This window comes from Amia ocellicauda, chromosome 9, assembly GCF_036373705.1.
Source record: "Amia ocellicauda isolate fAmiCal2 chromosome 9, fAmiCal2.hap1, whole genome shotgun sequence".
Classification (NCBI taxonomy): domain Eukaryota; kingdom Metazoa; phylum Chordata; class Actinopteri; order Amiiformes; family Amiidae; genus Amia; species Amia ocellicauda.
This window is the reverse complement of record NC_089858.1, coordinates 13,289,164-13,314,735: the sequence shown is the minus strand read 5'-3', so window position 1 is coordinate 13,314,735 and position 25,572 is coordinate 13,289,164. Positions and strand designations below refer to the sequence as shown.

At 45.4% G+C, this 25,572-nt stretch overlaps 2 protein-coding genes across 2 annotated transcripts in view; both read left to right on the top strand.

Moving 5' to 3' along the window:
* cacna1ba (calcium channel, voltage-dependent, N type, alpha 1B subunit, a) overlaps positions 1–12,647 on the top strand; it is a 46,090-nt gene extending 33,443 nt beyond the window's left edge. Inside the window, exons 21-25 of the mRNA XM_066712471.1 lie at positions 349–459; positions 5,362–5,397; positions 8,207–8,417; positions 8,717–8,949; positions 10,714–12,647. Of these exons, the coding sequence (XP_066568568.1) occupies positions 349–459; positions 5,362–5,397; positions 8,207–8,417; positions 8,717–8,949; positions 10,714–11,277 (1,155 nt within the window). The 3' untranslated portion in view covers positions 11,278–12,647. The remainder of the gene's footprint in view (positions 1–348; positions 460–5,361; positions 5,398–8,206; positions 8,418–8,716; positions 8,950–10,713) is intronic.
* A 4,109-nt stretch (positions 12,648–16,756) lies between these two features.
* Positions 16,757–25,572, top strand: part of LOC136758673 (collagen alpha-1(XI) chain-like) — a 73,230-nt gene continuing 64,414 nt past the window's right edge. The window contains exon 1 of the mRNA XM_066713240.1: positions 16,757–16,986. Within this exon, the coding sequence (XP_066569337.1) occupies positions 16,857–16,986 (130 nt within the window). The 5' untranslated portion in view covers positions 16,757–16,856. The remainder of the gene's footprint in view (positions 16,987–25,572) is intronic.

Here is a 25,572-nt window from a genome sequence, read left to right as displayed (position 1 = left end):
CTATTCATGACCTTACGTCTGTGTGTCTGTGTCTGTGTGTGTCTGCTGGATTGTCTGCGAATCTCTGTGGCTCTGTGTGCGTACATGTACGTCTGTGTGTGTGTGTGTGTGTGTGTGTATCCGTCTGTGTGTATATCTGTGTGTGTGTGTGTGTGTGTGTGTGTGTGTGTGCGTGCGTGTGTGTGTCTCCGTCTGTGTGTGTATATCTGTGTGTGTGTGTGTGTACGTGCGTGTGTGTGTCTCCGTCTGTGTGTGTATATCTGTGTGTGTGTGTGTGCGTGCGTGCGTGCGTGTGTGTGTCTCTATCTGTGTGTGTGTGTGTGTGTGCGTGCGTGTCTGTGCTGTCAGGAGTCAGTGGAGATGAAGAAGATGGAACACAGTGCCAACGGGGGCAGTCAGCACGGCCTGGAGAGCCAGGGCCGGGCCGCCTCCATGCCCCGGCTGAACGCAGAGATGCAGGTAGGCGCCACCCTACAAAAAACACACATTCCTGTCTTCTTCTTCTTCTTCTTCTTCTTCTTCTTCTTCTTCTTCTTATTCCTCTTCCTCTCCTCATTCTACTCCTCCTCCTTTGCAATTTAAAATCACAGATATGTAACTTTCTTTTTATTTCTGGAGTGTTACACAGTTGAGGAATCGGGAGTGTTGCGTGCAGGAGACCTGAGAGATGGCAGTTGTGTGAGCGATGGGAAGTTTTGCAGTGCCAGTGTCTTATTGGCTTTTGATTTTTGCCGCCACCTGTATGAGTCTAGAAGAACCTGAACTCTTATTATAAAAGATGCCTAATTATTTCAATCTATTTAAACAGGCACAGCAAAGAGCTGAGATCTGTTAAAATAAATAAATATGTTTATAAATTAGGTAATGATTGAGCGTCTCTGCAGTGTACACCGTCTCAGACGGAGGGATAAACGTGGAATTGAATTAACTTATGGAAATTGTGGTGGATGCATTAAAAAGCACCCCCCGGATCGGAATTGCAAATGGAATCAGCCTGGAGTTTTTTTGTCGGCAGTATTGTGTTGTCAGCTGGTCAGGAGAGCCTCCTGGAACCTAACAAAGCAGGGTAATTACATTATAAAAAATGATGCTTTCTCTCAGTTCTCTATAAGCATTAGGATTGATTGTTTCAGTTCCTGATCCATATGAACATTGCGACTGAGAGCTACTAAGTGGACTGGCCCGCAGTGGGACAGAGTGGCACAAAACACTGGACTCCCATTAGTTTAATATTTCTCCCAGTAGGGTGCAATTTGCATAGAACTTTTAAAGGAAGCACTTCATCAGTCTTCAGAGACTGGCTTTAAATTAAGTTGTAGGAACCAGTTTTCTTTTTAATATTTAATGAGTTAATTAAAGCTAAATGCACTGTACACCTGGTGTATATATATTGCATGTTACTGTATACTCCATGTATCTAAGCTGTACATAGATTGGAGCGGGTCTGCTGTATGCTCTATACACAGTACAGCTGGTGTATATATGCTATAGATACAGTATGCTTAGCATATATGTACCCTGTTTGCTCATATATGTACTATTCTATAGACTGTACACCTGGTGTATATTCACTATATATACTGTACACATGCTCTGTAGGGTAGACTGCGTTTGTCTTCATCAGCAGTGGACCTGATCCTCGCTATGATTGGTCCAGAATTACAGATTGCCTTTCCTGTAGCAGACTTGGGATGTGCAGCCAATCGAGCTCTCTCAGGAAGAGCCTACTTTCATCTCTTGTCCTTCCCGTAATTAATGTTTTCGTGTTGTTGTTGCTTTTTGTTTTCGCTCTCCTCCCTCCCCTTGGATAGTGTTTAAATAAATGGTTTGATATTATAGCAAACAGCAGGGGGTGAGCACCGGGAGAGTTCACTCGGGTGAGGGGCTCCACGCCTTGAGTCTGTTCCCCCGAAAGGCTGCTCTGTTCTTTTATTTTAAGCATGTATTTCTTCCCTGACTGCGTTTCACATGTGGGGAAAACCAGGGAGGGTGTGGAGAAGCAGCCGGCAGCCCTGCAGTGTGCGAGCCCTGGGGACGACGGGTTACTGGAAAAGGAATGAATTCATAAAAGCCTGCTGGAGGCACGGTGCGCTGGGGACACGGCCCTGTCCATCCTGCTCAATCACGTGCACAGTGCCAGGCAGAGAGAGGCGACTGCGATGCACACTCTCTCTTTTCTTTTTTCTTTTTCTTCATTTTCTCTCCGCTTGTGATTTCTAAAGGCAAGAAGTCATAGAGAGGGATACTCTTGGCTGAGCCCTAAGCAAGGTATCTCTCTGCTTCTCGCGGGTGCATTTTGATAGCGGGGTCACCCTCTCTACTGAGATGTGGACACCGGCGGTATGTCCTCCCCCCCACAGTCAGTGAGTGAGTGAGTGTGTGTGTGATTTCGTTTGGTAACCTCTGCTCATAAGTCTTAAGAAATTCTAAATATTATTTTTTCAGGTTTGATTTTCTGGAATTGTGGTAGAAAATTACTTAACAAATACGGAACACAATCATGGTGTACATTGTTGAACTGCAGAGCATATTCTTGGAAATGTAACAATAAAAAAAAAAAAAAACAGACAAAAGGCAAATTCCTAAACAAAAGGAATACCGCAGAGCACAGATTTCAATCAAATAAATAAATTGATCGTAATCAGATGAGAAAGAGAGACTCATTATTCTGAGGAGCAGTTCTGTACAGGACGCTCTTTCTCTGGATTAACTCAATTTGATTTGATTAAGCCTCCTGGAAGGCTGCCAAGACTGTGTCCGGGACCTTACTGGGAAAATTCATTTTAATTTAATTAAAGATTTATAGATTACAGATTTCAAAGTGGTAATGGTACCCCCCCCCTACTTTTCTTTCTTTTTTTCTGTACTTCTTTTCTGTTCTTGTGGGTGTATCGTTGTCTCCTTTCTGAGTGTGTAGGTGGGTCGTTGTGTGAGGAGTAGGAGAATGAGACCCTTGTGTAGGGAGGGCCAGGGGGGGGTTATCTCCATTGCTCTGTCTCCAGTCAAGCTTTCTGGAGCTGGCGGGGCTGAGTAGCTCTCAGACGTCACTTACCAACCTACTGCTCCACTGGGTTTTTTTTTGGGGAGGGGGGGTTTTGTACAGGTGGCAGGTAGATATTTAATTTTTTCCTTTGATTTGTCTTTTTACGGAATGGTAGAAACGTCAGTGAAACAGTGAGGGTGATACTATATATCACAGTGATTTTTTTTTCATGTTGCTCTACCTCTTGGAACTGAGTAGAAACTTAAGCCTTACCCTCCTGAAAAATTTAAAGGTAACCTTAACCCTGACCGATCCCCAACCGAGTCTGAAACTGAATGCAAGACCATTCCTGCCTTTACCTGTATAAATACCGTCCTTAATCCTAATTAAATCTCTGCTACACCTGACCACCAAATAACCTGTTTTGATTCAGATTAATTCCCTCTAATGCTTGGACAATCCAGGAGGGTTGGCAACTTTCTATACAGAGTGCCAACTGTTGCAGGAACAGGAAATGCAACTGCAGTATTATGGGAAAACAAACAAAGCAAAACAAATTCAAAATAAAAATTGTCTCTCTGGTTTTCTGCTTTATTGCGCTTCACTTCCTGTCCCTTGCACTGCCCAACATCGGGATTTGGCTCATGCCATTCCACAAGGCTCAAGTTCTGATAGGGTGACATGTGACACCTGCGACTCTGCCCAGTTTCCATTAATGCAGCTTTTTAACGGTCTGAACAAATATGTCATACACAGAGAAAGTAGTGCTTCTCTCTCTCTCTCTCTCCATATATATATATATATATATATATACATATATATATATATATATATATTACAATTTGCAATAAATACCTTGTTATTTTGGGGGTGATCCCCTCCAACTGTGATAAGGGGGAATCAGAGAGTGGTTTAGTCTATTTTCAACACCTGCAAATAATCTGGAAATCCCTATGACAGGCAGGGCAAGCACTGTGTGACCGTGCAGGTGGGGGGTATAAAGAAAATATTAGATCTGCATTGATTTGCATTATTCCAGATAATGAGGAATAATAATAATATATAGTATATATTTTTTGTAATGCCCAGATACTTTTCTTCCCCTCCCTTATCCGGGGAGCAGAACAGTCCCTATGTTTGCTTTTCTGGGGATGAAGTGAGGATTCTTTAATGAAGGGAGAGGGAGAGAGCGGGGGATTTCTCTTTCTGTTTAGTTGTTGTTTTTTAAGTACAGTCATCTGACGGTAATCTGATTTACTTGTTGAAATACATGCCCTCCACCTGAACCTAGGATATGTATTGATCTTACCCTTGAAGTGCGAGCTGTGCCCATGACACCCTACTGGGCTGGGCGATCTCTGGCTGCAGCTGGCTCCTCTAATGGAGTGTCCTCATGCACTGTCACTGTGAGTCCAGACCCCAAACAAACAGTCTGACCCCGGGACTGCGCATCAGCCAAAACCTGGTTACGACTTTCTGCTTTTTCAATTAAACTATTTATTTATTTATTTTTGACATTCTTTCAAACCAAATGCACTGATGATATACATTCTTATCTGAGCAAGTTCTTAAAGATTATTTTTTTTCTCTCCTATTCCACTGTATTTTATTTTATTTTTTATTAAACTGAAATGCACTGAGATCAGTGCAGGGCAGCAGAAATAAAAATCAGATTTTAGATGCCTGGTGTTGAAAAAAAAAAAAAAGGAACATAAACAAACAAAAAAACCTTTAGTGTTTAGCATTCAGGAATATACGAGCTGACACTGGGCCGTGCCAGTGCAATGTTTCAGTTTCTGCACAACAATGTGACTTTTCTGTGTAAAACATCCATTTTCTCCACCTTACCTCGCCTCGCCACTTGACCTCAATTCATTACTTTCTTATGTCTTCCTTTTTGAGTTTTGCACTTTTCTTTCGAACTCTAGCCTTCTTTTCTTTAGCCTTTTTCTCTTTCTCCTTTTCTGCCTTTCCTTACCCTCTCAAACGTTCTCATCGCCTGCAGCAGAGTGCTGTACGCGGTCACTGTGTCACACTGTTCTCTGTTCTCTCCAACTGTGTTGATTTTACTCATGTGTCTAACGATGTGGTTCCTGTCTTGTCTCGCTATGCTCCCTCTCCTCTTGTTTGCCCTCTTCCCTGCCCCCTCCCCTCTCCCCTCCTCCTCCCCCTCCTCTGTGCCTGATCCCTCTCCACACCCTTTCTTCCCTCCCCATCACCATTAAACCCTGTCCTCTCCTTTTCTCCCACCTCTCAACTCCTTTTCCTGCCATCTCCCCTGACCCCCCTCTCCTCCGCCTCTGCATACCTGCTCGACGTCTATATGGACGTCTGCACATGGCTGCTGTTGCGCCTCTCCTCCTCCACCCGTGTCGCAGAGGAGCCATACCAGATCTCCAGGGACTTACCTAGCAGTATGTACAGCTGTTCCAACTTCCATCGCTCACTGTGTTCATTGCTCACTGTCCTTCTGATGGCTTTTTTTGTCCTTTTTCTTAACTCCCTGCCTCTTTTCTCATGAGTTTTCTCCTCCACGGGAACTTCTTGCAGACGTGGAATGTGTCTGTGTGTGCACTCTCTCACACTCACTCTCACTCTCTCACACTCACACTCACACTCACTCTCACTCTCTCACACTCACACTCACTCTCACTCTCACTCTCACTCTCACACACTCACTCTCACTCTCACTCTCTCACACTCACTCTCACTCTCTCACACTCACTCTCACTCTCACTCTCACTCTCACTCTCACTCTCTCACACTCACTCACACTCACACACACACTTTATTTTGAGCCGGTTGGGAATTTTGCCTGTTCAGCTTCAGTCTGAGCCTCAGTCTGTGTAGAGGATCGACTTAGCGAATCTTCTAGCTTCCTTTCCACCTCAGCTTCAGGCTGCTGTCCTCCAGGTTGTTAGGTGTCCTTGATCACCAGGGCGTCTGTGTCTTTAATAAAGAAATACCGACAGACCAGGCAAACTGTCCCAATGCAGGGCTCGGGTTTAGATGTCTTGTAATTAATTTGTGTTTGTTCATTTATTTGTTTATTTTTATAAATAAAATCTAAAAACATGAACTCCCAAGATCCTCATGCCTTCGATGAACTTGCGCGGTTCCCATCATGCTTTTCTGTGACACCGGCTTCCCGTCTGGTGTTTTCCTGTAGCTGGGTGTGTGTGAGTGTGTGCTCTCGCCTCTCTCGCACCTTCGTTCCTGCAGAAGTCTTCCTACAGAAGCACTTCCACTAACCTAACCAGTAATACAACAGCTCCACAGTGGGATGTTTGACGCAGGAGCGGGAGTCTGCATGAGACTGTAGGCAGGGGGACAGTGGGCCATTCCCCTCTCTGCAACCCGGTGACACTTTGCACCCCGGTGGCAAATTAGCCTGACTAAACTGTGAGATCTGTTCATTCAGTCTGGATCCACAGCTGTGATGAGGCATGAGAAACTCAGGAGTCGTCGTCTGATCTGTGTTTACTGTGTTTCATTTTTTTGTTTTGTTTCCGTTTGGTTTGTAATTTGTATCAGTGCATGGAGGAAATAAGGCTACAGTAAACAAACTTAAAGACTGGCTTCACTCCTTACAGTGTGAACGGCTTCCTCATAGAGACCGAGGGAGCCGCGTCAGTACCGCACAGCCGAGAGTTCAGAGGTCAGAATAGTCCAAAGAAGTCACCGAACCCGTTTTAGTGTCTGGCTGTCTCAGGGTCCAAGGGTTTCCTGTACTGGGCCCTGGGGGTGGTCCTATCCTGACAGGATTAAGTCCAGTCCTGACAGTTTCCTGAAATAGGCTAAAGGGGTTCAGGTCTTATCAAACACGCAGAGTCTGTGTATTATCTGTGTGTATTATTTTGGTATGTGCTGCATACATTCCACCTGTTCAATCACAAGCAGCCGCTAACAACAGGTGACTTTGTGTTATTAGATGTATTTGTTTATTTACTTAATTATTTCTATAGCACAGCCACTGTATCTCCCCCCGCAATTCACTGATGTTTTTAAGCAAGCCACTGTCTCCTTTATCACTATCTGCATCTACATGTAGACAGACACTGTATGTATGATGGGATTGATCTATTTTCATACTGTATGTATGTATGTATGCACTGTATATAAATAGACATCTACATAAAGGTGTGTATCGATGTGTGTGTGTGAACCGTAAGTGTATGTTTGCGGTGTGTTAATTTGGGTGTCTGCCACCCAGGCCAGAGTCCTAACCTGTCCTTTCATAGGGCTTTCTATATGTCTGTTTTAAGGATGCCAATCTGAATGGATGGGAGATAAACAGGGGTTACTGTCCTCCACTGTGTACTTGCAGAGGATTAACCGGATTATAATTGAACAAAGGTGTGAGATCTAGGTGTCTCTCTTGGGCTTTGATTGTACAAGGACGTTGGCTCACCACTCTATAATCCACACAAACACTAGGCCTGTCCTTAGCCTTTGATAAGCCGCAGCTGCTGCTCTGAGCCTGCCCTCAAAGGAAACCCGGAGGTACAGTTGTGATCAGCAGAGAGGCCCCTGTCTCTGTTGTCAGCAAAGGCCCCGCCAGCTGCCACAGGTGCGAGGGGCCCGAGCCATTTCCCAACAGTGCGCTGTACCTCACGCACATTTAGTCAGAGTGAAAAACAAACAAAGAAGAAAAGTCTCGACCTCAAAGCGCCAATTAAAACAGGCTCTCTTATAAACAAATTATTAATTGCTGTCTAACTGATCACACACACGTGCACACACACACAAGATACTGGAATGTGGTCTTTGTCCACCAAGGGGTGGTAGTGAGCCTGGATCTGCATTTCACTGTACAGGAATGGAGCACTAACTTTTCTCCTTCACCAATGCGTCCTGGAGCGATGAACCGAATTCATCTTTATATATTGCATGCCAAAGAATGATAAAAAAAGACCAATCATTTGCCATGTTATGTTCTTGTGCAGGACTGGTTGTGCACTGTAAACCTACACAAACCTGTGCACAAACCTATACTCAATCCTGTACACAAAACTGTACACAAACCTTTATACACCAGGAGCGTTTGTCTTCTCCCTCATGACTTCTTTTCAGAAGCCTGTCTTCCTCTCCCTGTAAGCCGCTACCTCTCCCTGCGTGTCTCACTGCTGTGTTTCTTTGTTTGTGTGTTTGTTTGTGTGTGTGTGTGTGTGTCTGTCTGTGGGCTTGTTTTCTCTTTCTCCATCTCCCCTGCTTCACGTCCAGCCCATTCCTGACACAAGTCCCATGAAGCGCTCGGTGTCCACGCTGGCTCCACACCGCCCCCCGGAGATGAGCCTGCCGGAGTACAGCCTGGAGAGACAGGCCCCTGAGAGGCACCACCACCACCACCACCACTGCCACCACCGCCGCGACCGGGACAAGAAGCAGCGCTCCCTGGAGAGGTCATCCAGTGGACAGCCGCCCAGCCATGCAGGTCAGCTGCACCTCCTCACAAATACACACACATACACAAACACATGAATTGGCTGGCTATTTAAAAAACCTTTTTACAAATCCATTCAAAACAACAACAACAACAATTAAAAATAAAAAGACTAAAAACAAATACCCTTCTTTACTGACCTGCTGACTACACTGATGGCGTCTGCTCACAGTTGTGTCTGTTCTGTTTCCGGGTTGTATGCGTGTCTGCGTGCATATCTGCGTCCGTGTCTGCATATTTGTGTGTCTGCCTGCCTGTGTGAATGGGGGGTGGGGGGGGGGGGTTTACAGGCACTCCAGGGGACCTGAGCTCAGCCGCCTTGCCCGGGGAGTCCTCGACGCGGGAGAGGGTGCGGGACAGGGGCCGGTCCCACGAGAGGAAGCACCACTCCTCGTCCTCGGAGAAACAGCGCTACTACTCCTGCGAGCGGTACGGCAGCCGGGAACGCTCCCTGACCGACTCCAACAACGCCAGCCGCTCCGCCTCGCCCAGCGACACCCACGAGCCTGGCCTCAACAAGCAGGTGAGGGTTGGTTGTTGAAGGGGCAGCCCACCACCTCCAAAGGCTGCGAGGCCCTGAGGGAGAAAACTTGCCTGGAGTCCCCCTGGGTCCCCCGTGTTCAGAGCTGCCTGAGGGGGAGGGGAGGAGCTGGGAGGGAAGGCCCTGTCACTCCCAGGTCAAGGGCACAGGGCGTTAGCACCAAGATCCCCAAGCAAAGGGAGGTGGGCTCAAGGAAGGACTTTACTGAGGGCCTATTGCAGGAAACTGGTATTAGTTTAAGCTCACAGAAGGCGCAAAGTCACCTGATGTTGTGCAGCTGATTTTCGGGGTCCCTGATCTCATTCAGTCAGTTTAGATTTATTTAATTTTTTTGAATTGGTTTGTATTGTTCCTTTTTTGTTTTCTATTCATCTGGTATGAAACACAATAGCAGGGGGTACCACCCAGCTCCAATTCTGGAGCATAGAGGGCAGAGCAGTACCACGCAATACCATGTCTAAAGTCTGCCTGCCTGCCTGCCTGTCTGCCTGCCTGCTTGTCTGTCTGTGAACCTGACAGTGGCTCTGTGTAGAATGTGAGTGTCTGATTTGTCGTTGGTAAGATGTAGTGTGTGTGTGTCTGCGCTTAATTTCTCATTTGCGAGTGTGTATGGGAATCCGACAGCATTTATTGAAGTCTTTTAAACTTTTTCAGGAGTTGAGTTGACGGTGTGCGAGTTTCGTAAGTTATGGAGTAACATTAAGACTATAAGACTGTGTGTATTACCATGACAGCAAATCATGTTTTTGTTATTGCAAACTAACAGACGATGAAACTAACGCAGAAGAAAAATAGGCTGCACTTTAAATAACAAAAATAATAGTGTGCACCGCATTCACAGTGGAAAGGTGCACGTCTGTTTCAATGTCTCAATGTTGCTTTAATATGATAGTTTAATATTATCCCAAGTGATGATCTATAAACCATTTCAATGTGTTATTGTTACAACATTTTATTTTAAATCCCTTAACCTTTCTGTGCATGAAACCCTTTAACTTCAGCATCCCTGGCACGGCCCCGTCTCCTTCCCCCTGATATACAGTAGATGTGACAATTCATGAGGGCACATGGTACAAACATGCAGATCTGTGGCAAAGCACGGCGGGGCTGCGTGTGTCGCCTGGAATGTCTTACCAGGTGTGCAGAACGACTGCATGATGTGCACAACATTGACATTTACTTTTAATTTTCAATATACCTAATCCTGAAACAAACAAACACACACACAAGCCCAAGGCAGCCAATTGTGCCTTTCCTGTATTCCTAACAACGCTATATTTAGTACAGTCGCTCTGTGACGTTGCTATTTATTGCAGCTGCCCCACAGTGACGCTGGGCTCTCTCGTTCAGTGCGGCCCACTCTTACCGTTTGCCCTCATGAGCCCAGCACTGCGCCTTCTCAGCTGAAGCTCGATGATGTCTCCCTCCGCGTGTGGTTCAGCCTCTCACGATGATTTGTTCATTTTGTTTCCAATTTTCTTCTTCACCATCTCTCGTTCCGTCGTTCCGTCCTTCTGTCTGCCTGTCTGTCTGACCCTTGTTTTCTCATGGCTGTGACTGTACGCTGTGACTCCTCCTCCTCTGTGTACATCGCCTTTAATTTCCTTTCCTTCTTCCTTCCTTTCTTCACTCTGCTGTTTTTTTATCTATATTTCCCTTACTCTCGTGTCCGCGTCCTGGTCTTTTTTATTTTGTCCTCCTCATTGTTTTATTGTTTTGATTTGCTTTGTTCCAATTCTCATGTAGGGCAGTGGCTCCTCTAAAGGAAGCCCAGTGCTGCAGGCCTCTGGTTCCAGCACACCCTGCCGAGGACGCAGGCAGCTCCCCCAGACCCCCCTCACCCCCCGGCCCAGCGTCGCCTACAAGACTGCCAACTCCTCTCCCGTCCACTTCAGCGGCGGCCCCTCCCCGGCCGGCCTGTCCTCTTTCTGCCCGGGCCGACTGAGCCGCGGCCTGTCGGAGCACAACGCCCTGCTGCGCAGCGAAGGAGACTCCCAGGGCCACCTCCCCATGGCAGTGACTCGCATCGGCTCGGACCCTTACCTGGGCCACCGAGACAATCGCGGCAGCCTGACCAGCGTCCTCCCTGAGGACTCGCTCACCTTCGAGGACGCGCTCACCTCCCAGGTCGGACGCTCCCCCAGGACTTCAGCCTCTTACGGGGTGTCCCTCCCTCCACCGCCACAGCCACAGAACCGAGGAGGGGTACCCAATGGATACCATTATACCCTGGGGGTCAACGCGGGGCCGGGCACGAGCGCCCGAGGGCCCCGGTACTACCAGGAGGCTGATGAAGACGATTGGTGCTAGCATGGCTTTAAATAACTAATACAAAATATATACAAATACAAAAAAAAATGTATTTAACACAAAAAAATGCAAGGGGTTCTTGCAGGTTTTTTTATGCATTTTAGGGAAATCTCGATGAGTTTTATCATCTTTGCAAAGGCAGTAGCTTACACTGTTGTTTTATGTGTGTGTGCATCAGTCTGACGTGAAGATGAAGGGGAATCCCGAGGAGGAGGAGGGGAAGAGGAGAGTGGTGTCTGTGACAGGGAAAGGAGAAATGAAAATCATTCCAGATTTTAAAATTTACAAAGTTGAAACCATTTATTTTTTCTCTTTAAGTTGATCATTTCCATTTGTTCTTTTTCTTTTTAGCTTTTTAAAAATGAGAAAAATATATGTAAATCAGCCTGTATTTTTTTTTGTTTTCTTTTCTTTTCTGTGGTTTTTTTTTGCACTGAAGGCCAAAGACACTTGATGGCCTGAAAACAGACACTCAGAACTGTATTCCATTACTCGACTCCTCAACCGGCCACAGCTCCACAGATGCCCGCTCGATCCCCGTGTCTGCATGTGCAGACGCAGACCACAAGATCACGTGACCTTGTCACTGCCAGGGCGCGCGGAGCATGTTGAGGCTGTCTACTTCAGTGCAAAATCCAGTGAGGAAGAGACACGATACAGGAAACTGTTTACGGTTTTGAAAGTAACTACTGTAGTTGTGGATAGAGATGAGTGAAAAAATGTTAAATGAAAAGAGCCAGAAAAACAAACAAAACAACACTAACAAAAATATGTCACTGTCAAGATGGATCAGTGTCCTCTGTTATTCTCTGCTTCAGTTCCTCAGTGTTTTCACAGTTTATGTGAGGGAGCCGTGTAATCCTCATTGTCACATGTACACCGACAGTCCTGCTGAGGGAATCGAAACTCTCGGTTGTATCTCAAGAAAAGTGGTCGACTTTCTGCTGTTTACTTTTTTTTTTTGCAAACATCCTCACTATTTGTGACTTACAGTATAAACTGTGTTTAGCAAAAAAAAAATAGGAAGAAGGAGGAGGAGAAAGTAATAATGGAGTCGAAATGAAATTTGTTTTATATCGAGCTACAGTAGATCTTTTATCTCTTTTCATTGTGTGCATTTTTGTAAACTGTATAAAAAAATGCATTTTGTGTAAATGGCTTATAGCTCACTACCATGTCAGGTCTACTCTTTCTTACTGACTGCTCCAATTGTTCATTACCAAGTGCCTACCCTTTTCAATATCGCGTAGTGGGGATGCAGCCTCTTTTTTCAGTGCATCGAGACTTGAGGGAGGAAACCTGTTCGGTATGTTGATATGGAAATGTATTAACCAGGTTAGAAACTAGATGTTTATAGTGGCAAAAAGTGACACATGTTTAAGATATATATATATATATATATATATATATATATAGGGATTTATTTGTTCGTTTGGATGGAAAAGATGAGGGCTTGGGATTGTATTAATATTATTATTATTATTATTATTATTATTATTATTATTATTATTATTATTATTAATTAAAAATATTGATTGGGTTAAGAAGCTCCCAGTTCAAAACCTGCATAGTTTGAACAGCCCAGATGAGGCTGCGTTACAAGAATTAACACAATTGCATGTTCAAGTCTTTAACTTGGTTGTCCAGGGATATGAACACATACTGTATGGTGTATATTTATTTCAGCCGTAAGGATATTTTGGGAGAGCATTGCTAGCTATTGCCTTTAATTTAAATGTTATACTGTTAAATGAGAGAACGGATAATATATATAGATATATATGGGTGTGTGTGTATATATATATATATATATATATATATATATATATATATGTCTACGTATGCTTCACTGGTAAAGCGCCAGTGGAACGTGGGAATCGCAGAGTCCTGACAACTTGTGTTCGGCTGATGTTATGGACGGAGGGCAGGCACAAGTATTTCTTTCAGTGTTGGATGTTGTTCGTCTTTTTTCGCATGATGATCCCGAGTAACATGCCCAGAGCGCCTCGGGGGGGGGGGCGTTGTCCAGTGCCAACGACTTACTCAGCAGCCTGCGCTGCAGCACGTGGGCTCTTACTGGCACCGTCGCCCTGTGTCACTGAGGCCGAGGTTAAGGCAACCCTGGCCTCCATCGTGAAACACCTGCCATTAATGAATAAAAAAATAATTTCACAAGTATAATGTAGCAGCTTTGTCCAGCTTTTAGGACTGTAACTCTTCCTTGTGTGCCTGCTGAACGCATCTGCTTGTTACATGTTACATGTCCGTTACATGTTGACATCGATGGCACCGATGACATCATTGTTCATGAAGTAAGCCTGTGATATGGGCACTAGTTTTAGTATCCCTTGCTTGTTTAGGGACAAAGGTTTGAACTGTTTTTTTAGCCAAGTCCCTTGTTTAGTGTCGCTGGTGTATTCAGGCCTTAGACTGTGTTACCCACTTTTTTGTACTTCCCTATGCAATTCTGTAACCCCTTGCTATTTCTTTTTTTGAGTGGACTCAAGGCCTGCTGCTTTCACACTGTTATAATTCCTCCTGTGATGCGTGGAAGTCGGCCTTATGTGGGTCATTAATGAACGAATGCGGAAAGGTTTGCAAATCTTTTTGAAATGCAGACATTAATTTGGGTGGACCATTGTCTTCCCGCGTGTCATGTCTGTGGACACAGGGTTTTCAGGGCATCTAGAGATGGGCTGGTCATCACGGCAAATGCACAACATAGCCAGGCCTGTCTGCGCCCCACAGAGTTTGCTCATAACCCCAGATCTTTCCGAGTCGTCTCCACCAGTCCGCTTCCTGTCAGATTGCATGGCTGGGTCCTGGGAATGGGCCCTGGATGGGGGGAGGCTGAGACCACAGGTTCTTTGTCAGGGCTCTGCTGATGTCCGCACAAAGGATGTTGACCATTGTAAAGTAGGGCTATGCAACAAGACGACACTTTGAAATTAACTTTTCATCCATTCTGTAGCTTTACCTGCTGGGTCGTCCAGATTCAGGCTTCAGCATGATTGTGACCAAATGTTTTATATAAAAGAAAAAAAGGAAAAAAAAAGCATAAAGGCACAACGATTATTAAATTAATAAGAGTATAGAACTCAAGGGAGGAGGAGTGCAGCAAGTTGATATTATCTCTGAGAAATGCATGCGTCAGATTTACCCACTTTTACAACTCAAAAGAAGGCATTTTATCTGTGTTTGTTTTAAATGTATAAAAAAAAGAAAGAACGAAAGAAAGACAAACTATCATATTTATTTATTTGGTCCGTGCCCCAATCTGTAATATCACACTCTGGGGGTACGAGAAAGTTCAATGGATGTCTTAACATTGTTGAAAAAACTCTGTGGGAAAAGTTGTGGATCTTTTTAGTTGACGAGAGGAACACATATTTCACATTCTTGTACATGCATTTTTTTTTTTTCTGACCAGTAAGTGTCCCTAAGCGTTGTCATAGTGGGGGTGGGGTGGGGGGGCTACAAAAAAATGAAAAACCCTCTGTGACAACTGCTATATCAGTGCAGCCTGTTTTTTTGTTGTTTTCTTAAAGAAAGAATCACAATCAAGGATCACTCCCCAGAATTGCCTCAGTCAGTTGCCAAACTTTGAACTGCACCAGTCAGTTTTTCTGCATAAAAATTACAGTTGAGTTGTGGCTGTACTCTTTGAATCAGTAATGTTTGCATGTTATATAAAACAGTATGTGCATGTAAAAAAAAAGAAAGAAAAAAAGGAATATTGTTTATCTTCGTACTTTTTTGATACAATGTATTCATCAGTTGTTAATTTTTAATGATCTTTGATATAAATTGGGGGTTTGTGGAAAAAAATCTTTATATTTAAGGAAAAAAAAAAAAACAGTGTTGGAAAAGATACTACGAGTTCCATCCAATGCAACACGCCTGGAACTGACTTGACAAAAAAAACGAAAAAGTCCCGTGATTGAGTAGTTTGCTGCCTGATTTATGTTTCTCAGTCAGACTTTGAATTCTGCAGTTGTTTCTACAGTTACATTTTGTATGAAACGAAGTCCTTGAACTAAAATAAAATAAAACTTAGAAAAAAAAAAAAATTAACAACCACATTGAGCATCCACGAGCTTCTCAAGTTATTTCCTCGTGAATTCCTCAGCCTCACGGTGTTTGGGAAGATGAGCTTTTGCCGCATGGTCATGAATTCATCATCACACTCAAAAGGAATATGGGATTGTGTACCTGTACTTGGTCAGTAAGTAAGGAAACCAAACCTGTTTGCTATGTTGTCTTTCTTTTTGTTTCTCTTTTGAAAATGGAGGAGAATGGAGGGAAAATGTAGAAAATAATATTGCCTAAACTGAGTGACATTGATGTCTTTTAGTGACACAATCATTTATATTTATATATTCCTGTGATGTGTTTTGCAATGGCTTACCTGTTGCCAGCAGCTGCTCCAGGTGTGTGTTGCTGTGCCATGTTAGGGTAGTGACCCTGTGTGTGGAAGGGGTCAACAAGTGAGCGATGTGGAGGTCACATGGGGTCCAGATGTCCAGAGCCATTGCCAGCCTGGTGCAACCAATTAATGATTAAGGGTTGTGTGTGTCGGGCAGCAGAATTATTGGCTTTCAGAGGGGAATGCAGAGGGTGTTGTTTAAGAAATGAATGACATGTATTTCTGTGAAGTGGGGAGCAAGCACACATGCACTCGACACCGGTTGCTCTGTTGCATAAAAGGGTTCATCAGTAAATACAAACAAATTGAACAACAGCCAACAATCACCAACATGTTATTTCTTTATTATTGCACGTCTTTATCGACAGTGACTGGCAATGAGAAGAACACTTTGCTGCACCAAAAGGACAGAAATACAGACAGAGCTGCCAGGGGACCCCGCTGTGACGCGTGAGGGGGCTCTGCAGTTAGGGACAGTGAGAGTCCTGGCAATCTGGAACAGGGCAGAGCAGTTTGCCAAAGGGACAGGATGATCACCTACACCAGTGAGGGTCAAGCCGGACCGCAGGATTGCATGTGTTGCACTGTAATGACAGCGAGGCTTGAGCAAGCAATGAGGAGCCCAGTGCCGTCGCTTTTCACTAATACCTGTAACCGAGGGTGACCGAGGCTGCATTAGCTGAAATCTAGAAACGATATCTAAAGTGCTGTAATAGTGTTTGTGTTATTTGGGTTTGGTGTTATCATGCTGTATAATGACACAATGCAACACTTTCAATATGACTGGGGGGGGGAGTAATAAGTGGTGTGAGCGGCTACAATTAATCACGGGGGGCAGCGCAGGACGAGCGGCGCCTCCAGTGCGCATGTCAGCGGCGGCACCTGTCCCCGGCCAGGTGCGCGGGCACGGGCGGCGCGTTCGCGTGCGCGCTCCCAGGGCGGCGGCGCGCCTCGTCTCCTCCCCGGCTCTCATTGGCTGCGAGTGGGCGGGTGGGCGGAGCCCCGGGGGGTATAGCTCGGACCCGCGCCAGGCAGCACAGCGGCTCACACAGGCACCCGCAGCAGGATGCGCCGTCCGGGACGGTGAGCCGACACCTGCGCATCGGCATCGGTCTGTAAGATAAGCCTTAGTGCGGCACGCCTGTGTGGAGACATGGCCTGGAGCGGCTGGACGGGGCGGCTGCGGCTGCTGCTGCTGCTGCTGCTGGCCGGCGGTGCTGCTGGCCGGGTCTCTCCGGTGCCCGCCGCCTGGGAGGAGCTGGGGTCCGGGGCGCCGCTGGCAGGTAAAACCCCCGGCCTGTCGGCCCAGCCGTGCGGTGCCAATCTTTATAAAGTCCGTGCGGTTGCTGTGGGAAGCGAACAGTGTCGTCTGACTGTCGGGGCTCGCAGGTCAGTTTTGCTCATTAAGAGCCGGTACAAACACGGCTCCGTGGGACGAAGCCTGGTCGTTATGTTTATGCGAGAGAGTGTGAGTTTTCTGCAATACCTCTCTTTTGATGTCTCGAAATATACTTTTCTACTGTTATTATTATTATTATTATTATTATTATTATTATTATTATTATTATTCAATAGTCTGTTTTAATTGCTGTTGCCTCTATTTCTACTCTTCAGTGTGCTGTAATCGGGACATCTGTTGTAACTACAATCCAGTAATGCATCCGAGTGGTATTTTAATACGACCGTAATCCAGATGCATATATCATTGCCTTTCCTAAGACGTCCTTTAACGCTCTGTTTAACTGCCAGATGATGTAGTATTTCACAGGACTGACCTCCGTGGTATTTCTGCAGGTCCCGTTACGTGCGGCCGCTAGGAGGCGCTGTTTAATTGTCATCGAGGCCCTGTCAGGTGTGGACGGCTGCGCTGTAATTGCGCGCACCTGCTGGCAATCTGGTCTGCATTCCAGTACTGTTGGGTAACGACAGCAGTCCTACCAAAATATGCATATGAAGTTTAACATTTATTAATTCATGCCATATTTGGAAAAGCATGTATTCGCCACTTATTTGGTGTGCTAACAAATGTTGTAAGCATTAGTTAGAAAAAGGTATTCAATACAAAGTGAATTAAGCTTTCTTTTTGTTTTGTTTGTATGTGTCCTCAAAGCTTTGTTAGTTTATACAAAGTGTGTATTATACAAAGAGACTAATGTAATTGATAGTCAGAGTCCCTTACGACACTTTGACTGTCCCTGATGGTACTTTGGTGGTGTTTTCCTGATTTCGCTAGTATTTAAATAATGTTGGGGTTGGGATATGAAAACTGCTTCGTTAGTCTTGGGACTGTATCTGCTGAGTGATTATTGAGGTGTAGAGGGAATGCTCTGCTTCAGTTCACAGAGCTCTTGAGTCCGTGGTGAAACGAGTTGTCCTATGACTGTCCTGTACAACATTTCGGGCTGAGGAGACTTTAGGAAATGTGTTTTTTCCTGTCCGCACAGCGTTTTGAGAACTTGCTATTTAACGTCAAAACTACTACCAATTTGATGTATGCTGCAGTTTGCTTGTCTGCTTGTTTGCTTGTGTACTGAAACGCTCTGGGAAATACAGATGGGCCGGTCCAGATCCCCTATGGGGCTGTGTTGTTAAGTGAGCTAATTGAATTATTCAGCTTCCCACAGCTACATTGTGAGCCTGGGAGCCTTTCTCTTGTTGTCACTGGATTTAACTTGTTTTTCCTGACTTTACATTTTGGCCATATCTGGACAGAAAGTGACCCTAATTCTGCTATTGTTACAGAAGAGGCCACTGCGTCTGGGGCCCAAGGCATCTCAGAAATGCTCTGCATTTTGTGAAGGGCACTCCCAGGGGACAGATATGTAAAAAAAAAAAAAAAAAAAAAAAAAAAAAAAAAAAAATTCTCGTACTTTTTTTTTTTTTTTTCATTTTGTTTTGCCAGCAGAGGTTAGAGGCATGGCGATCTGGCAGAACTTCCCTGCAGATGCCAGAGGGGTGTAGGGAATCACAGTTTGTGGGATTGACTCATTTTTTCCCTGCACCGAGGGGGTTTCAGACTTTAGAGGCAGAGTGATCGAGCTGGTAAAGCATCATGCGGCGCTATGGTTTGCAACGCATCGTACAGCGTGCAGTGCAGTCCATTATCACTCTTCATGCACTGTGATAGATATTATACAGCAAACACAAGATGGCACTTCACAGCGCAGTATAACTAACCTGGTCTTTAATGAACTCCACGATCTTTGGACGGCCGGGCAGAGGACAGGACCCACTCCTGCCTCAGCCATTTTTTATAAGGGGAGTGAAACTGTTCTCTGCAGTGTCTTCCTGACCTGGTGTGTGTGTGTGTGTGTGTGTGTGTGTGTGTGTGTGTGTGTGTGTGTGTGTGTGTGTGTGTGTGTGGACTGGGAATGTGAAATATCTCAAGCCATGGCCTGTGAGTGCTGGCCGGCTCTACTGCAGCCTGGGACATTTTAATCTCGGAACAATAATGATCCTCATTGTTCCCTGGACAGCCATAGAACCAAACTGTGTCAAAGGCTTAAGCATTTAGTATTATAAGTTAAATAACTGCACCAGCAGGGCAAGTTAAATAATATAATAAAATCATAGTAATAATAATAAAGACCAGGAATATAACTCGGCTTACCCTACATTCTTAACTTTGCCTTTTAACTTGCGTTTACATTAATGGTGCTGGTCTGTGCAGTACAGTATGTCTACAGTTCATGTAAAGGTGCAAACCATAATTAAACCCACAAAATACAATCCAGAAGTGGTCAGTGATCTAATGTAAGCTTATCCTACCCCGGGGTCTCAGAATGGGAGTTATTTTCATAGTGCCTGACACTTCAGAGTCATATAAACTGAATGTAACTCGCAGCATGTCAAACAGCATGTTAAGTCCACCTCACCAGGAGGTGTCGGAAGCCGCAGTGTACGCCTCTCCTGCATAGATGCGGCTTGGATGGCGCTGTGGCTTGGGGTGGAAGAGAGAAGGGCTTTCTTACCAACTCCCCCTGACTCTGCCTTTCTGTCACAGGGCTGGATTTTTCCTGATGTACTCCTGAGTGAGGCCAATAGTTTTGAATTCAGTTTGTGTTTTTCAGCTTTCCTGATTATGGTCATGTGTGTGTGGAGGTGCATTTTGCCGTGAGAAGGTGGGCAGTGTGTGTGCAAAAGTCGCACTGATAAACGCATACTGCTGCCCAGCTTTGGGAACAGTCAAGCCTGTAGTGTGCCCCTCCAAGTGGACCTGAACCGTTACCTTGGGAAACTGGCACTGTGGTTTGCCAGTTTCCCCACTGGTTTAAGCAGTTTACTTCTTGCTTTGCCGTGATTTTCCCGGGCCTCCACTCTGGTCTGCTCCATCTCTCTGCTGGTGTTAATTGCACTTGAGTGTTTATGGCCAGGCACAGATTCGTGGAGTGATCCTCACATCTGAGGTCAGCACTTCACCAGTGCTGTACAAGACGAGGCTGAGGGGGGGCTGAAGGTGTCCAGTCCCAAAATAAACGTAGGCCTGATTAAATATGCCCTCAGGGAGCAGCGGAGACTACAGATCTCTACACTCTGTACAGATGTTCTCCCCACCAACCCCCTCCGCATTCTTCAGTAGATCAGCTGAATAAACATACACTTATTAAAATAATTAGTATTGCTCTAGAGACCTGTATCACCTTAAGATCTCTCTCTCTCCCTGCAGCCTGAGCAAATGGAAAAGAGGAGCTGATCTCCTTGACCTTTTGACCTTTTTATGGCAGGGGGGGTGGGGAGCAAATTGTAACCCTTTTCGGTGGTGCGTCTGTTGTTGATGTTGATGTTTGGTTTCTGTTTGAAATGGAGAGTAAGTGACTGGTCTCCGAGAGCTAGTGTGGTGTGTTAACTCCTTGACGCTCTGTAGGAGTGCAGAGAGGGTCGAAGGTCATTAACTAAGTAGTCAGGGCAGCCTGGGAACTTGTACAGGGGAGGGGTTTGCAGCAAACCCTGGACCCAGACCTTGAGGTATCCGTGTGTGCAGACAGTGGAGGAAAGCCACCCAGTAATACAAGAATCCTCTTGCATTCCTCTACAGGAGACCTCATACCCGTACAGTGGTGGTTATTCAAGCCCGTTGCATCTTCAGCCTTCAGATCAATTCACTGTCCGTTCAATCACCCAGCATGGTTTGCAAGATAAAGACTTTTACCTGCGATGGAAGATGTTTTCAGCTCAGGCTCTGCGATGGTGTTCAAGTGAAAACAATTCACCCATATTTGTTTTGTTATTTTATATGGCATCCTAATTGGCGATCCTGCCCGATGAGAGACGCACTGGGACCCTGTGCAGAGTTAGCACTGTGAGGAAGTGTACCCAACAAGGTGGGGACTCCTGAGGCGGATATATTTGCGCAGTGAATTTTCTGGTATACTGATTTTTTTTCTGTATGCGAGTTCCTTCACAGCTCATGAAGTTTTTATTGCCTGCCTTACTGTGCTCCACGGCTCCTCTGTACAGGAGTTTGTTGACTCGGCTCCTGTGCGGGAGCAGTCAGTTTCTCGAGCTGTTCTGATACGAATGCCGGCCATCCTGGAGACGGCATCGCCAGTGTCCTCCTGGGCTTTGAGGTATCTGTGAGGACCCCTGCAGGGTATTGTGGGCATCGGTGACAGTGCCTTGCCTGACAAATCCATAATGTAGGGATCAACAGAAAGATGAGATCTTCCACTCTCCAGCTCTGCCACTTTCTCCCTCTCTCCATCTCTGCCTTTCGTTCTTTAGGCCTTTTTCCCTTCTCTTAGTTTCCCTCCCTTATTCTCCCCCTTCTCTCTTTTTTTTGTTTTGTTTCTGTCTCTCCATGTCTCTCTCTCTCCCCCTCTCCCCTGAGTATGACATTGCCAGCTCAGATTGGACAGGCAGCAATCGATTGGGTTTTCCTCTAATTTCTGTGGCCCTTTAATTCTCATCTTCGTTTCTTTTCTTCCTGTCTTTATATATAATTTTTTCAGCTCTTCTTTTCCATTGCTAGAGCAGCCCAGGAGGCCTAGAGTAACACCAACTCTACTGGGACCAGCCGGCCTCTCATCGCAACAGGCTGTGCTCGCCTTCCCTCAGATAGAACGAGATCTGTTTGCCTTCATAACATGTTATTAATTTTCTTGGCACCTTCTGCCCCCTGGGAAACACTAAAACCATCAAGTATTGCCATTCATCATAACAGGGGGGCAAGGCAGCTTGTTGAAAGTGTAGCGGCTGCAGTGTGTATTACGCTGTATCTGTGTCTGCAGTGTTGGTGTGTTCCGGGTGAGCTAATGTTGTTTCACTGATTGCATAGATACCCAAGCGCATACAAACACAAACACACACTTGCACAACTGTTTAGTGCTGCACAGTGTTTCGCACAGGAGCTGCACTGAGCCGGACCACCACCCCCCACGATCGTTCCCCCACCTCGACCCACACAAGGCCCTCTGTGTGGCAACCCTGACTTGAGATGATGTCATTACTGTGTGCTGCCTGAAAAAATAAACGTAATCTGTTTTAGTTTTTTTAAGGCACTCAAAATATGTGACTTTGGTCATCCTCCCCTTTTATGGTCCCTGCAAGCTTTGGTGTTGCTTTACTCTACGCCACGGTGCCGATGGTCTGGGGCCAATTTGTGACATAAATCGGGAGCCTCGCAGAGACCTGCAGGTGTGCAGCTCTGATGTCATCTTTTCTCCTCACACTGGTTCTCTGGTTTCTCCTCTGGAGATTGAGATCAGAGCTTTTCAGCAAGTGATGTCAACCACATTACACTGATTTATTCTTGCATTTTCTGCAATTCAGTTTCCCTGTATATGTATGTATATTAGAATTGATTAATAAATTGCTAACAGATCAGATGGCTTCTAAAAATGTAATCAAGAAATATCATATGGTTGAATTTGAAGTAGAAGGATTTGACAAATTACAGCCCAGCTTAATTTCTCGGGGATGTGTTTAAAGGTGCTGAAAATAGTGCATTATCCCTTGTGGATATGTTAACAAGCTTATGCAATGCAATCCTGTTCGAGATGTCAGCTTGCGATAGTGCAGTTGGGACTGTGTCCGTGGTCAGTGGGTCTGTCTGTGGTGTCTGCACGTGTGTGCCTGCATCTGTCATCACTCGCCACTGCTGGAGGAGACCGTAACTCAGACCCCCCACCCCCCCGGGATAAACTGATTTCAAAACTCTATGGGTCTAGGTATTATTATTTAAAATGTCAGTCAATATTGATGTAAACTACTAACAAAACTTAGTGCATCTGAAGGTTCTCAAATAAACTTTCAACGTGTTTAAATCTGTATTCTATACAACGGAGTATGGTCACGGATGTGTTGCAATAAAAACGCCTATGGCTTTAGTAATTGCTTTTGCCCGGTCTGAATTAGCAGGGAGAGGTTGCTTAAATGCCAGGGAGCAGGATTTGCACTGTTAAATCCTTGTTCCAGTGCTATTCACATGTGGATGATGCGTCTCAAATGAGTGATCATGTTCGACGTACTGCCAGCGACCCACATGATTCAAGTGTAACAATGCCGGCAGCCTGGAAACTGGAAAGCCGGAGACCTGAAGGATACGGGAGGGTGCTCCAGCTCTGGCTTGTCGTTTGCGTTCACCGTGTTTATTTACGAGGTTGCATCACATGTGCTCGGCTACTTCAATTGCTACGGTTAGTTACGGCTCCAAGATCCATCTCCCAGAGGAAACTCGGAGTTTACAGTTTTAGTTCCTTACACAAGACCGTAAGGTACTGGTTAAAACTACACTATATTCATTCGGATCACAACGCGTACCGTACCGAACCGAACGTCCTGTACAGAACGGTACGGTATGGATAAGTGTACCGTTACACCCCTAATGACAACATAAAATAAAGATGACAACACTAAAGTCTGTATTGTTTAAATGTATAACTCTTACCAGCTCTGTAACTACAGTCCATGCTCAAGTTACCAATGCAATTAAACCCTATAAATATCACTTGAACTGCAGGATAATGTAAGGCCACCATGCACTGGGTTGTGTGGCTGATAGGCTGTAACTGTGTCTCCGTCTCAGTTTCTGCTCTGACCCTGTCAGCGGTGCAACAACAGGGCTTGTTAGGTCTCATTGTGTGCAGGCAGGCGTCAGATGTCTTTGCTTTCAGCAACCATTGAGCCGTCACTCGGGAGGCCAGGGGGCTGGTGACGTGTCCGGGCAGCGTGGTGTCAGATCCCTGCCAGCGCAGAGACGGCAGGGCTGACCGACTTCGCACTGCAGCAGTAATACCTGTCCATCCCATTCAGCTGAAAACCAAAATGAAAAGAAAACAAAGGCTTCAGTATCCCAAGGCTTCTTCGTTGAAAAGAGCAAAAGAGCTATCTCCCTTGTAGGTGAACGGACTCTCTCTTACAGGTCATCTATTGGAACTGCAGGTCGACTGCCCACCCTGACACCTCACCTTGGCACGTGGCTTGGCCTTTTGAAACCAGGGCACCCCCCCTCCTACAAAGTAATCTTTGTGATCCAAGCTGATTTCGGTTGACATCCGTTTCCATTTCCTTTCTGTGTCCAGGGATGGGACCACACTGGGTTATAGTGGGATGTGGAAGGGGGGGGGGGGGGAGTTGTCTGTCATCACTGAGAATTTGACTTTTTTGCGTTTTCTGGTGATGGAGTGTTTCCCCCATTGTGTTCTTGGAGTAACTGTGAATTCCTGCAGCATTGCTCCCACCGCTCTCCCATGTCCTCCCTAAGGTCCCCCAGTCTGTCACCTCCCTAAAGGACTCCCCCCCCCCCCCCCAACCCAAACGCAACCCTCTTAGGAAGTGCTTTGATACTTTCCAGGTTGCCCTGGTTGTGTTGCCTTCATGAACCTCACTGTCTCAATCACTTAAGGAGGAACTTCCAGATCAAAACATTAGTCAACATATATACTGCGATATAATGACCCCTGAGCCTGATTGTATGCTGTGTTATTATAGTGTTGTGTTTTTTATTCCTGTATATTAAAACTGCTGGCCCGAGGTAGTGCTGGAGAGAAATATAATTTTCTATGATGATAATAATTAAAAAGTAAATCTTTCTTTTGTAGCGTCTTTGCGGTGATTTGTACAGAGTCATTCCCATGGGTGTATAAGTGGTTAATTTTGGGGGGGTAGAAAACAAACCAAAACAAACAACATGGCTCAAAACATGACTACACTAGCATGCCTGTTACCGGTTCAGGCTTGGAAACGAACAGTCAGCTCGGGATTGTTTAGGTTGTTTAGACATCTCCTGTAATTTACGGCTTTCTACCGTTTCTTTTCCTCTGTGCTTCCCCACTCTTCTGGGAGAGAGACCCCGATATTGGATCAGGGTGTACAGAGTCTTGACACTGTAGCGTGAGGAACGGAGCTGTGCCGTTTGAAACCAATGGTGCTGGTTGCCATGGACTTGTGCGGGAGTTTCTCTAGGCCTGGAGGTCCGAGGAGCCCAGTGACTGCTTTGATCGGCACCTGGTAGTGGTAGAGGTAAACCAATAAATAAATAAGCCCCAGAAAATATTTTGGAGATGTATATACATCCTAGAAATGTACATTTTGTCTCCAGCCTTGTATTGACATAATCCCTGTGTCTGCATGGGACTCTGAATGGCCTAATTGGAAACTTTGTGTATTTGCTTAATTGGTGCCTTTTAATTGTCATCAACTGCTAAGTGATGAGCTTTTATCCAGTGAAGTGTTTTGTTACTTGGGACTGGCTATATGTACAGTGAGGGGGGGAAAAAGTATTTGATCCCCTGCTGATTTTGTACGTTTGCCCACTGACAAAGAAATGATCAGTCTATAATTTTAATGGTAGGTGTATTTTAACAGTGAGAGACAGAAGAACAACAAATAAATCCAGAAAAACGCATTTCAAAAAAGTTATAAATTGATTT